Below are 14,308 nucleotides of genomic sequence, written 5' to 3' on the forward strand. Positions count from 1 at the left end.
CCTCTCCTCTCCCTCCCTGGCTCTCCTCTCCTCTCCCTCCCTGGCTCTCCTCTCCTCTCCCTCCCTGGCTCTCCTCTCCTCTCCCTCCCTGGCTCTCCTCTCCTCTCCCTCCCAGGCTCTCCTCTCCCTCCCTGGCTCTCCTCTCCCTCCCTGGCTCTCCTCTCCCTCCCAGGCTCTCCTCTCCCTCCCAGGCTCTCCTCTCCTCTCCCTCCCTGGCTCTCCTCTCCTCTCCCTCCCTGGCTCTCCTCTCCTCTCCCTCCCTGGCTCTCCTCTCCTCTCCTCTCCCTCCCTGGCTCTCCTCTCCCTCCCTGGCTCTCCTCTCCCTCCCTGGCTCTCCTCTCCCTCCCTGGCTCTCCTCTCCCTCCCTGGCTCTCCTCTCCCTCCCTGGCTCTCCTCTCCTCTCCCTCCCTGGCTCTCCTCTCCTCTCCCTCCCTGGCTCTCCTCTCCTCTCCCTCCCTGGCTCTCCTCTCCTCTCCCTCCCTGGCTCTCCTCTCCTCTCCCTCCCTGGCTCTCCTCTCCCTCCCAGGCTCTCCTCTCCCTCCCAGGCTCTCCTCTCCTCTCCCTCCCTGGCTCTCCTCTCCTCTCCCTCCCTGGCTCTCCTCTCCCTCCCTGGCTCTCCTCTCCCTCCCTGGCTCTCCTCTCCCTCCCTGGCTCTCCTCTCCCTCCCTGGCTCTCCTCTCCTCTCCCTCCCTGGCTCTCCTCTCCCTCCCTGGCTCTCCTCTCCTCTCCCTCCCTGGCTCTCCTCTCCTCTCCCTCCCTGGCTCTCCTCTCCTCTCCCTCCCTGGCTCTCCTCTCCTCTCCCTCCCTGGCTCTCCTCTCCCTCCCTGGCTCTCCTCTCCCTCCCTGGCTCTCCTCTCCTCTCCCTCCCTGGCTCTCCTCTCCTCTCCCTCCCTGGCTCTCCTCTCCTCTCCCTCCCTGGCTCTCCTCTCCTCTCCCTCCCTGGCTCTCCTCTCCTCTCCCTCCCTGGCTCTCCTCTCCTCTCCCTCCCTGGCTCTCCTCTCCTCTCCCTCCCTGGCTCTCCTCTCCTCTCCCTCCCTGGCTCTCCTCTCCTCTCCCTCCCTGGCTCTCCTCTCCTCTCCCTCCCTGGCTCTCCTCTCCTCTCCCTCCCTGGCTCTCCTCTGCTCTCCCTCCCTGGCTCTCCTCTGCTCTCCCTCCCAGGCTCTCCTCTCCCTCCCAGGCTCTCCTCTCCCTCCCTGGCTCTCCTCTCCCTCCCTGGCTCTCCTCTTCTCTCCCTCCCTGGCTCTCCCTCCCTGGCTCTCCTCTCCTCTCCCTCCCTGGCTCTCCTCTCCTCTCCCTCCCTGGCTCGCCTCTCCTCTCCCTCCCTGGCTTTCCTCTCCTCTCCCTCCCTGGCTCTCCTCTCCTCTCCCTCCCTGGCTCTCCTCTCCCTCCCTGGCTCTCCTCTCCTCTCCCTCCCTGGCTCTCCTCTCCTCTCCCTCCCTGGCTCTCCTCTCCTCTCCCTCCCTGGCTTTCCTCTCCTCTCCCTCCCTGGCTCTCCTCTCCCTCCCAGGCTCTCCTCTCCCTCCCAGGCTCTCCTCTCCTCTCCCTCCCTGGCTCTCCTCTCCTCTCCCTCCCTGGCTCTCCTCTCCTCTCCCTCCCTGGCTCTCCTCTCCCTCCCTGGCTCTCCTCTCCTCTCCCTCCCTGGCTCTCCTCTCCTCTCCCTCCCTGGCTCTCCTCTCCTCTCCCTCCCTGGCTCTCCTCTCCTCTCCCTCCCTGGCTCTCCTCTCCTCTCCGCCCTGAACCCTATTGGCCCTGCATCAAAAGTAGTGCACTATATAGGGAATAGGATGCCATCTGGGACACAGACAGCTTACCAGGCCCAAAGCCCAGTGAGACAAGCAGAGACAGAGGCAGACCAGCATTTAAGAGAACACTGCTTGGGAATGAGGTGGGGCTGCCGGAAAAGACAGAATAAAAGAAGGGAAAGGAGGAGAGAGGAAGTACGTACTCTGTGCCGCTCTCCACCATCTGTGTGAGCAGTGAGATGCCGTCCAGGTTGATGAACTCCTGGGCGAAGGTGACGTCTCTGGAAGAGTTGGCCAGGTCCTTCAGAGCCTCCAGCTTGGCATCCATACTAGATGACTGGATCCTCTCATGGAGCTGGGCCGCTGTCTGAGACTGGAGGGGAGGGGGAGACAGCCGGGGAGAGGGCAGAGACAGGGGTTATACACTGGATATACACTGAGTGTACAAAACATTAAGAACACCTGCTCTATCCATGACAGACTGACCAGGTGATTCCAGGTGAAAACTACGATCCCTTATTGATGTCACTTCAATCAGTGTAGACAAAGGGCAGGAGACAGGGTGTAAAGAAGGATTTTTAAGCCTCGAGACAATTGAGACATGGATTGTGTATTTGTGCCATTCAAAGAGAGAATGGACACAATAAAATATTTAAGTGCCTTTGAACTGGGTATGGTAGTAGATGCCAGGCGCAACGGTTGTGTCAGGAACTGCAACACAGCTGGGTTTTTTACACTCAACAGTTTCCCGTGTGTATCAAGAATGGTCCACCACTCAAAGGACATCCAGCCAACTTGACACAACTGTGAGAAGCATTGGAGTCAACATGGGCCAGCATCCCTTTCAACACCTGGTTGAGACCATGCCCTGACAAATTGAGTCTGTTTTGAGGACAAAAGGGGGCAGGGGGGTCGTTTGGGGTGCAACTCAATATTAGGAAGGTGTTCTTAATATTTTGTACAACTCAGTGTACGCATGTATGTGGATACATGTATACACATACAGTGAAATTATACAATGACTAGGAGGTTAAAGTGCAGACTGTCAGCTTAATTTGAGGGTATTTTCAATCATATCAGGTGAACTGTTTAGAAATTACATCACTTTTTGTACACAGTCCCTCCATTTTAGGGGACCAAAAGTATTGGGTTAAATTCACTTATGTGTATTAAAGTAGTCAAAAGTTTAGTATTTGGTCCCTTATTCCTAGCACGCAAGGATTACATTAAGCTTGTGACTCCTCAAACTTGTACGCATTTGCAGTTTGTTTTGGTTGAGTTTCAGATTATTTTGGGCCCAAATAATGAATCCAGCAAATATGTAGAGTCACATGCTTAATGTAGTCATTGCAGAGAGAAAGAGCGAAAGAGAGAGAAAGAGCGTAAGAGAGAGAGAAAGAGAAAGATAGAGAAAGAGAGAGAGAGAGAGAGAAATAGAGAAAGAGAGAGAGAGAAAGAGAGAGAGAAAGAGAGAGAGAAAGAGAAAGAGAGAAAGAGAAAGAGAAAGAGAGAAAGAGAGAGAAAGAGAGAAAGAGAGAGAGAGACAAAGAGAAAGAGCGAGAGAGAGAGAGAGAGAGAGAGAGAGAGAGAGAAAGAGAGAGAGAGAAAGAGAGAGACAGAGAGAGACAGAGAGAGAGAGAGACAGAGAGAGAGAGAGACAGAGAGAGAGAGAGAGCAGTGTTAAAGATGTAGGATCTTTGCAATGCAGAACATTCACAATAAGTCGTTTATTGCTGCAGGGTTATTTTCCTGCTGTAGCAAACTGTCTCAAAGTAAGATCCTACATCTGTATACAGTTCTTGAGGTCTTGTGTGGATGGAGCTGCTCATCTATTATACAGTATGTATGCTAAATCAGGGCTTTTCCTTTACAGTCATGTCATTAGCTTGGACTGTTATTGGCTTCAAGGGAGAAGCCAGGCCATAACAAGAATGCAGAGAAGGTGAAAACAAAATAAATCTATCTAACCCTCAGAGTATACTGGAGCAGACGTTTCTGCATGGGCCCATCTCGAGTGAATTTCCCCCTAACAGCAGACACTCTTCCAGGCCTCTCACCCTCTCTATCTATCCGAGGGGTTAGAGGAAGAGGACGGGAGGGAGGGAGGCAGGGACAGGCGAGATTAAGATGTCATGATAGGGATGGCAGACACTCTCAGTCAAAATGCTCAGTATCTAACTAAATCTTCATGTTACGAACAGGAAGGCAGGATGGCCGAATGGTTGTGTAAGTTGAATGAGTCATTTAACTTAACCATAAAATGTGTCTTTCCACTTAACTCTGAAATTCCCCTTTACTCTAAAATGTGAGTTTCAACTTCACTGTTAAATAGAGAAAAGGTCAAAAAAATATCAAAAGAAGATTTCGCCTTATAACATGAAACTATTGGAGCTCAAAGACTCTTCCTCTTCCAATATGTTTTAGGACCACTTGATGAGTATATAACCAAAACTTACAGGAGATGTTGTTAGTCGCAGTATCGAACCATTCTTTATGTCACTGCGATTCTGCGGTGACAACAAAAGGGACAACTTTGAGGTGTGATTTCAAACTTAACATCTATACAATACACACAGTTTTACTGTTGAGTTGGAACATTAAAATCAATATGCTTATTACCATTGTTTAGTCCAATATGACAGAGATAACAAGAAAGTAGATGCCAACCTTTTCCGTGATGTAGAAATTAGTGGAATCAGCATTTTGCAGAGCAAAGTTTTCGTGGTTCCCCAAAGACCATCTGAAAACGAAAATGTAAAACAAAATACTTCTGAACTTTGAAATGAAAGAACACTGCATCTCTCAATGACAGAGAAACACTTAGACCCAAGAGCCTTTTTATTTAAACGCAGCACAGAAATGCATAAATATGAGCATTTCTATTAAGGTTATGACAGACAGACAGACGGACAGACGGACAGACAGGGGGAGAGGGAGAGAAAGAGAAAGAGAGAAAGAGAGAAAGAGAGAGGGAGAGAAAGAGAGAGAGAGGGAGAGAAAGAGAGAGGGAGAGAAAGAGAGAGAGAGAGAAAGATAGAGAGAGAGAGAGAAAGATAGAGAGAGAGAGAGAGAAAGAGATAGAGAGAGAGAGAGGGAGAGAAAGAGAGAGAGAGGGAGAGAAAGAGAGAGCGCGAGAGAAAGAAAAACATTTCCTTACCCTTCGCACACTTCTTTTATAATGGCCGAGAGGGGCTTTTTCTGAGAAAAGAAGAATGAGTAATCAGAAACAACAGTTCATCCTCATTAGAACACAAGGACCTTTAAGGACAGCTACTTCAAATGGAAGTGGGGGAACATTGACTTTATCGGAGAAGGATATGGTAGAAATGCACTGCTCGGGAACAACTACTTTATATAACATTAAAGGAGATTCAGATAGAACCAGAGAGGATTCTTCAGAGAACATTTTAACTAGCCTGGTCCCAGATCTGTTTGTGCGGTCTTTCCAAATCCTATGTTCATTATCACGCCAGTTGGCAAGATGGCAACAACAGATCTGGGACCAGTCTATGTTTATAACATCATGCAGGGTGGAGTGGTACAGCTTTAGTGGTCAGTGGTTAAGGATCTGGACAGCCAGGTCTAAGTTCCAAACGGCACCCTTTCCCCTACATAGTGGACTACTTTTGACCAGGGCCTATAAAGCTCTAGTCAAAAGTAGTGCACGATGTAGGGAATAGAGTTCTGTTTGGGATGCACTTCATATGTTCTGCTGTTGAATCAACAACCATCTGTACATCATTATAGTTCCATAAAATATTTAAAATGGTATTGTGTACAGCTATAAAGTCTCTCTCCAGACAGAGGGAACAAGGGAGGGAGTGGTGTTGTCTGTTATGGAACGACTGTGACAGCCAGTATTAACTCTCTCTACTGCAGTGTTCCCCATTCCTCTGAGAGTGTACTGCAGGGAAGAGGGGGCACTCTGTAACACTGCATGCACACACACACACACACACACACACACACCTCTTCTCTCCCTATCCTCCTGTACCCTTACCAAGGCTTCAAGCAGTTCTATTCCTCCCTCGCTCAGTCGCTCTACCTCCCCCTCCCTCTACCTGCCCCCTCCCTCACTCTACAGCCCCTCCCTCTCACTCTACCCCCCCACCCTACCTCCCCCTCCCCTCTCTTTCTCTCTACCTCCCCCCCTCTCTCTCCTTACCTCCCCCTCTCTCCCCACCCCCTCCCCCTCTCTCTACCTCCCCCACCCTCTCTCACTCTACCTCCTCCCTCTCTCTCTCCCCTAACCCCCCTCTCCACCTCCCCCACCCCTCTACCTCTCTCAACCTTGCTACCTCCTCCCTCTCGCTACCTCCTCCTTCTCTCTACCTCGCTACCTCCTCCCTCTCTTTACCTCGCTACCTCCTCCCTCTCTCTACCTCGCTACCTCCTCCCTCGCTCTACGTCGCTACATCATCCCTCGCTCTACCTCGCTACATCATCCCTCTCTCTACCTCGCTACCTCCTCCCTCTCTCTACCTCGCTAAACTCCTCCCTCTCTCTACCTCGCTACCTCCTCCTTCTCTCTACCTCCTCCCTCTCTCTACCTCACTACCTTCTCCTTCTCTCTACCCCGTTACCTCCTCCCTCTCTCTACCTAGCAAACCTCCTCCCTCTCTCTACTTCGTTGCCTTCTCCTTCTCTCTACCTCACTACTTTCTCCTTCTCTCTACCTCGCTACCTCTTTCCTCTCTCTACCTCGCTACCTCTTTCCTCTATCTCCTCCCTCTTTCAACCTCGCTACCTCCTCCCTCTTTCAACCTCGCTACCTCCTCCCTCTTTCAACCTCGCTACCTCCTCCCTCTTTCAACCTCGCTACCTCCTCCCTCTTTCAACCTCGCTACCTCCTCCCTCTTTCAACCTCGCTACCTCCTCCCTCTTTCAACCTCGCTACCTCCTCCCTCTTTCAACCTCGCTACCTCCTCCCTCTTTCAACCTCGCTACTCCTCCCTCTTTCAACCTCGCTACCTCCTCCCTCTTTCAACCTCGCTACCTCCTCCCTCTTTCAACCTCGCTACCTCCTCCCTCTTTCAACCTCGCTACCTCCTCCCTCTTTCAACCTCGCTACCTCCTCCCTCTTTCAACCTCGCTACCTCCTCCCTCTTTCAACCTCGCTACCTCCTCCCTCTTTCAACCTCGCTACCTCCTCCCTCTTTCAACCTCGCTACCTCCTCCCTCTTTCAACCTCGCTACCTCCTCCCTCTTTCAACCTCGCTACCTCCTCCCTCTTTCAACCTCGCTACCTCCTCCCTCTTTCTACCTCGCCTCTCTCTACCTCGCTACCTCCTCCCTCTCTCTACCTCCTCCCTCTCTCTACCTCGCTACCTCCTCCCTCTCTCTACCTCGCTACCTCCTCCCTCGCTACCTCCTCCCTCTCTCTACCTCGCTACCTCCTCCCTCTCGCTACCTCCTCCCTCTCGCTACCTCCTCCCTCTCGCTACCTCCTCCCTCTCGCTACCTCGCTACCTCCTCCCTCTCGCTACCTCGCTACCTCCTCCCTCTCGCTACCTCCTCCTTCTCTCTACCTCGCTACCTCCTCTTTCTCTCTACCTCGCTACCTCCTCCTTCTCTCTACCTCGCTACCTCCTCCCTCTCTACCTCCTCCCTCTCTACCTCGCTACCTCCCCCTCTCTCTCTACCTCCTCCCTCTCTCTACCTCCCTACCTCCCCCTCTCTCGCTACCTCTCCCCTCTCTTTACCTCGCTACCTCCCCCTCTACCTCACTACCTCTCTCTCTTGCCCTACCTCCCCCCTCTCTCTCTACCTCCCCACTCTCTATCGGTCTTGCTATCACCCCCCTCTATCTCTACCTCCACCCTCTCTCTCCCTGTCTAGAGCATCCTCACCAGCCTCTCAGAGCTACAGTAGCTATTTCTCTCTCTTTAGCATGTGCTGTACACAGATCAATTCTCAGACACTAAAAAACAAATGTTTGGGTAGAGCAGCAGAGTTACACACACACACACACAGTGTTGCTATGTGATAGAGAGGCAGCAGCTCACTCTGTAGAGGCTCTAGTCTCAATGAGCTCCAGAGCACTGAGCTCGCTGCTAGTCTCAATGGGCTCCAGAGCACTGAGCTGGCTGCTAGTCTCAATGGGCTCCAGAGCACTGAGCTGGCTGCTAGTCTCAATAAGCTCCAGAGCAGTGAGCTGGCTGCTCGTCTCAATGGGCTCCAGAGCACTGAGCTGGCTGCTCGTCTCAATGGGCTCCAGAGCACTGAGCTGGCTGCTTTAACACATTCATTGGGTGACTCAGTCAGCAATAGAGGCAGGCAGGAATATTCTGCAGGGCCTAGGCTGCAAACAGAGGCCACACAGAGGAGAGAAAGAGGGAGGAGAGGGGAGGGAGGAGAGTCGAGAGAGGGAGGAAGAGAAAGAAGTGTGGGCATGTTTTCACAGTTAAAACAGCTTGGCTGAAAATGCATGCATCTCTCAGTAGCACCTAACTCCATGACAGTGTACATTGTCAGTAACAGAGTAACAATTACATTTACAGAGATGATATACCTAGAGGTGTAATTTGTGCTATAGGTGTCTCACATTTCACATCGAACGTGTGACAGGACACCTTGTGTACATTGCCCTTTACATCAGTGGATGTGTACATTATAATCCACAACAAAGGATTACTGTGCTGTGTTGCAGCCACCCAGGGTAAACTACTAGCTCAGGGGTACAGTAGGAGATAGAGGTGAAATAGAGGTGACAAACCCTGATCCTGACTGATTTCTGCATTACCTTGATGGTTGCATCCCAAATGGCACCCTATGAGTCCTGGTCAAATGTCGTGCACAATAAAGGGAATAGAGTACCATTTGGGATGCACACTAGGTGAATTCTTCATCTTCCTAACCACTGAGAGCCATTGACGGCAGGAGTGCATTCATGTATTTGTACTGCTCTAATTACGTTGGTAACCAGTTTATAATAGCAATAAAGCTCTGGGGTTTGTGGTATATGGCCAATATACCACAGCTAACGGCTGTATCCAGGCACTCCACATTGTGTTTTGGATAAGAATAGCCCTTAGCCGTGGTATATTGGCCATATACCACACCCCCTCCTGCCTTATTGCTTAATTATAACATAACATTATTAAGCCTTGTCCTGGACTAAAAAGCATGCTCAATTGAGAATCTAGGTCCGGAAAACTAGGCTCTATGAGTGCAACTGACGTCTGCACTAATCTGAGTCAGGCAAAGGACTAGCAATGCGTAGGATTGTCACCAATGGTTTTGAGACAATAGGTGAAAGTAGTACTGGGCAGCTTATTGGGAAATTGGCCCCTCTTTTTCATCGGGCACTGACCTGGTCTATCTCCATGAGCTTTGGGAAGGCCCCCGGCCACTCGATGGCCACCTTGACGATATCGGAGGGCGGTGGCATGATGGCGGTGGAGGGGGTGTGGAGGTGCCTCTCACTGTCTCACTGCTGAAGAGCTCTCATCCAAACCTGGAGGGAGAGAAACAGACAGAGGAGGTCATGTTAGTGAATGGACAGCATAGAGTAGAACAGACTACAATAGATTAGAATAGAATTCATAACAACCTCAGCAGGTGTTGCTCCTGAACCCAACCTCAGCAGGGGTTGCTCCTGAACCCAACCTCAGCAGGTGTTGCTCCTGAACCCAACCTCAGCAGGTGTTGCTCCTGAACCCAACCTCAGCAGGTGTTGCTACTGAACCCAACCTCAGCAGGTGTTGCTCCTGAACCCAACCTCAGCAGGTGTTGCTACTGAACCCAACCTCAGCAGGTGTTGCTCCTGAACCCAACCTCAGCAGGTGTTGCTACTGAACCCAACCTCAGCAGTTGTTGCTACTGTACCCAACCTCAGCAGTTGTTGCTCATGAACCCAACCTCAGCAGTTGTTGCTACTGAACCCAACCTCAGCAGGTGTGGCTAATGAACCCAACCTCAGCAGGTGTGGCTAATGAACACAACCTCAGCAGTTGTTGCTCCTGAACCCAACCTCAGCAGGTGTTGCTACTGAACCCAGCCTCAGCAGCTTATCTCCAGTGGCCAGGTTGTGTGTCGTGCTTGGCTCTTGGTGATGAGAGCAGCGGTGTGACATACATGGCAGGCAGCATCAGAGGTGTTACAGGCTTGAGGAGCATTAGCAGGCAAGGACATACAATTCCACATATACACCTCGCAGACAGACACATAGAGAGAGAGAGAGAGGGGGAGAGAGAGAGAAAGGGGGAGAGAGAGAGAGGGAGAGAGAAAGGGGGGGAGAGAGAGAGAGAGAGAGAGAGAATTATATCTTCCCTGGCTTTCTAAGACAAGACTGGTTAAGCTGCTGTCTCCACTCAGAGAAGTCCAGAGGACCGGACAGACTTCTGAGGCAGGCAGCACTTCCTAGTGTTGGGCGGTATCCAGATTTTCAGATTTTCATACAGTCGTACCATTTCTGTACCATACAGGGATATACAGTATTAGCTAGCAAGTGGCGCTATTATTATTTTTTATTATATAAAACAATTATATACATTACCAGTCAAAGGTTTGTCCACACCTACTCATTCAAGTGTTTTTCTTTATTTTGACTATTTTCTACATTGTAGAATAATAGTGAGACATCAAAACTATGAAATAACACATATGGAATAAAGTAGTAACCCATTTATTTTTCAACAAATCAAAATATATTTAGATTTTAGATTCTACAAAGTAGCCACCTTTTAACTTGATGACAACTTCGCACACTCTTCGCATTCTCTCAACCAGCTTCACATGGAATGCTTTTCCAACTGTCTTGAAGGAGTTCCCACATATGCTGAGCACTTGTTGGCTGCTTTTCCTTCACTCAGCGGTCCAACTTATCCCAAACCATTTCAATTGGGTTGAGGTCAGGTGATTGTGGAGGCCAGGTCATCACTCTCCTTTGTCAAATAGCCTGTAAACAGCCTGGAGGTGTGTTGGGTCATTGTCATGTTAAAAAACGAATGATGGTCCCACTAAGCGCAAACCAGATAAGATGGCGTAACGCTGCAGAATGCTGTGGCAGCCATGCTGGTTAAGTGTGCTTCCAATTCTAAATAAATCACTGACAGTGTTTCCAGCAAAGCAATGCCAAACCATCACACCTCCTCCTCCATGCTTCATGGTGGGAACCACACATGCGGAGATCATCTCTTCACCTACTCTACATTTCACAAAGACACAGCGGTTGGAACCAAAAATCTCAAATTTGGACTTATCAGACCAAAGGACAGATTTCCACTGGTGTAATGTCCACTGCTCGTGTTTCTTGACCCAAGCAAGTCTCTTCTTATTATTGATGTCCTTTAGCAGTGGTTTCTTCACAGCAATACGAGCATGAAAGCCTGATTCACACAGTCTCCTCTGAACATTTGATGTTGAGGTGTGTCTGTTACTTGAACACCATGAAGCATTTATTTGGGCTGCAATTTCTGAGGCTGGTTTGAACTTATCCTCTGCGGCAGAGGTAACTCTGGGTCTTCCTTTCCTGTTGTGGTCATCATGAGAGCCAGTTTCATCATGGTGCTTGATAGTTTTTGCGACTGCACTTGAAGACACTTTCAAAGTTCTTGAAATTCTCCAGATTGACTGACCTTCATGTCTTAAATGTAATGGACTGTCATTTCTCTTTGCTTATTTGAGTTGTTCTTGCCATAATATGACTTAATCTTTTACCAAATAGGGCTATCTTCTGTATACCAACCCTACCTTCTCAAAACAACTGATTGGCTAAAAGGCATTAAGGAAAGAAATTCCACAAATTCACTACTAACAAGGCGGACCTGTTAATTGAAATGCATTCCAGGTGACTACCTCATGAAGCTGGTTGAGAGAATGCCAAGAGTGTGCAAAGCTGTCATCAACGCAAAGGGTGGCTACTTTGAAGAATCTCAAATATAACATATTTTTTGATTTGTTTAACATTTTCTGGGGTTACTACATGATTCAATGTGTTATTTCATAGTTTTGATGTCTTCACTATTATTCTACAATGTATACAAATAGTAAAAGTAAAGAAAAACCCTTGAATGAGTAGGTGTGTCCAAACTTTTGACTGGTACTTATACTGTATATACAACAAACAAAATCCACATTTTTTTACGTTACAGCCTCATATTAAAATTGATTAGATTATTGTTTTCCCTCATAAACCTACAAACATTACCCCATAATGACAAAAAAATGATAATGAAAATATCACATTTACATAAGTATCCAGACCCTTTACTCAGTACTTTGTTGAAGCACCTTTGACAGCGATTACAGCCTTGAGTCTTCTTGGGTATGATGCTGCAAGCTTGGCACACCTTTATTTGGGGAGTTTCTCCCATTCTTCTCAGGAGATACTTTCAAGTTATGTCAGTTTGGATGGGGAGCATCGCTGCACAGCTATTTTTAGGTCTCTCCAGAGATGATCGGGTTCAAGTTTGGGCTCTGGCTGGGCCACTCAAGGACATTGAGAATTGTCCCGAAGCCATTCCTGTGTTGTCTTGGCTGTGCGCTTAGGGTCGTTGTTCTGTTGTCGCTGTACTTTTCTCCATTCCATCTTTTACTGAGGAGTGGTTTCCATCTACCATAAAGGCCTAACTGGTGGAGTGCTGCAGAGATGGTTGTCCTTCTAGGAGGTTCTCCCATCTCAACGGAGAAGCTCTGAAGCTCTGTCAGAGGAAACATCAGAATCGTGGTCACCTGTCTGACCAAGGCACTTCTCCCCGAATGCTCAGTTCAGCCAGCTCAAGGAAAAGTCTTGGTGGATACAAACTTCTTCCATTTAAGAATGATGGAGGGCACTGTGTTCTTGGGGACCTTCAATTCTGCAGACATTTTTTGGTACCCTTCCCTATATCTGTGCTGACACAATCCTGTCTCTGAGCTCTACGGACAATTCCTTCGACCTCATGGCTTGGTTTTTGCTCTGATATGCACTGTCAACTGTGGAACTTTATATAGACAGGTGTGTGCCTTTCCAAATCATGTACAATCAATCGATTGGACTCCAATCAAGTTGTAGAAATATCTTAAGGATGATCAATGGAAATAGGATGCACCTGAGCTTAATTTCGAGTCTCATAGCAAAGGGTCTGAATACTTATGTAATAAGGTATCAGTTTTTTATTTTTAACACGATTACATTTTTTTTAATAAGTCTATAACGCAACACAATTTGGACAAATGGAATGGGTCTGAATAGTTTAAATATATACAGTTGAAGTCTGAAGTTTACATACACTTAGGTTGGAGTCATTAAAACTCGTTTTTCAACCACTCCACAAATTTCTTGTTAACAAACTATAGTTTTGGCAAGTCGGTAAGGACATCTACTTTGTGCATGACACAAGTAATTTTTCCAACAATTGTTTACAGACAGATTATTTCACTTATAATTCACTGTACCACAATTCCAGTGGGTCAGAAGTTTACGTAAACTTAGTTGACTGTGCCTTTAAACACTTTGCAAAAGTCAAGTAAATTATGTCATGGCTTTAGAAGCTTCTGACAGGCTAATTGACATCATTTGAGTCAATTGGAGGTGTACCTGTGGATGCATTTCAAGGCTTAACGATGGCTTAACGACAACAAAGTCAAGGTATTGGAGCGGCCATCACAAAGCCCTGAACTCAATCCTATAGAAAATTTGTGGGCAGAACTGAAAAAGCGTGTGCGAGCAAGGAGACCTACAAACTGACTCAGTTACACCAGCTCTGTCAGGAGGAATGGGCCAAAATTCACCCAACTTATTGTGGGAAGCTTGTGGAAGGCTCCTCGAAACGTTTTGAAACAAGTTTAAAAAATTAAAGGCAATGCTACCAAATACTAATTGAGTGTATGTAAACTTCTGACCCACTGGGAATGGGATGAAAGAAATAAAAGCTGAACTAAATCATTCTCTCTAGTGGTGATCCTAACTGACCTAAGACAGAGAATTTTTACTCTGATTAAATGTCAGAAATTGTGAAAAAAAGGAGTTTAAATATATTTGGCTAAGAGGTATGTAAACTTCCGACTTTAACTGTATATATTTGTACAACAACAAAAAAAGACAAAATAAAACAAAATTATATATATAATTTAATGAAAATTGTTTTATGTTTCATAAAATAAAACATACAATTATATATATATGTATTTTTTGTTGTTGCTCAAAACAATTTAGGCAACAAGGATCTTGATCGAGGAGGGGATTGAATGTCTCTGCTGTAACCAAGAAGCTTGAACTTGACATCTAGCCACTTAGATAACTAAATGCATAGCTGGAGTCCTGAGCTGGATATAATTTATTTGACACATGTTAGATTTCTTATAGACATAATTCACTTATAGTAAAAGCAGTGGCATTGCACTACTTTTGGCCCCCAATCCATTGGTCCTGGTCAGAAGTAGTGCACTATATAGATCACACACTACTAGGGAGCCATTTGGGGTACAGACACTGTAGATATACAAAAAAAACAGCAAAGCAACACCATGTATTATTCAGGACTTCTGTCTGGATCTTGATGGCTTGGACCATCTTCACTCCTGGATGAGAAGCTCCTTTACATATTTAATCCTCTTTCATAATACATGGATCCAGTCTCAGG

At 47.7% G+C, this 14,308-nt stretch overlaps 1 protein-coding gene across 5 annotated transcripts in view; it reads right to left on the reverse strand.

Annotated features, from left to right (window-relative positions):
* Positions 1-14,308, reverse strand: part of elmo1 (engulfment and cell motility 1 (ced-12 homolog, C. elegans)) — a 208,890-nt gene that overhangs the window by 123,112 nt on the left and 71,470 nt on the right. For all 5 annotated transcript variants that reach the window (XM_036970712.1, XM_036970710.1, XM_036970716.1 and 2 more), the window contains exons 2-6: positions 9,055-9,198; positions 4,900-4,940; positions 4,410-4,482; positions 4,199-4,249; positions 1,946-2,115 (exon numbers count right to left, since the gene is read on the reverse strand). In XM_036970712.1, coding sequence (XP_036826607.1) covers positions 1,946-2,115; positions 4,199-4,249; positions 4,410-4,482; positions 4,900-4,940; positions 9,055-9,132 — 413 coding nt within the window. In that variant the 5' untranslated portion in view covers positions 9,133-9,198. The remainder of the gene's footprint in view (positions 1-1,945; positions 2,116-4,198; positions 4,250-4,409; positions 4,483-4,899; positions 4,941-9,054; positions 9,199-14,308) is intronic.

Source organism: Oncorhynchus mykiss, chromosome 32 (genome assembly GCF_013265735.2).
Source record: "Oncorhynchus mykiss isolate Arlee chromosome 32, USDA_OmykA_1.1, whole genome shotgun sequence".
In the NCBI taxonomy this organism is placed as follows: domain Eukaryota; kingdom Metazoa; phylum Chordata; class Actinopteri; order Salmoniformes; family Salmonidae; genus Oncorhynchus; species Oncorhynchus mykiss.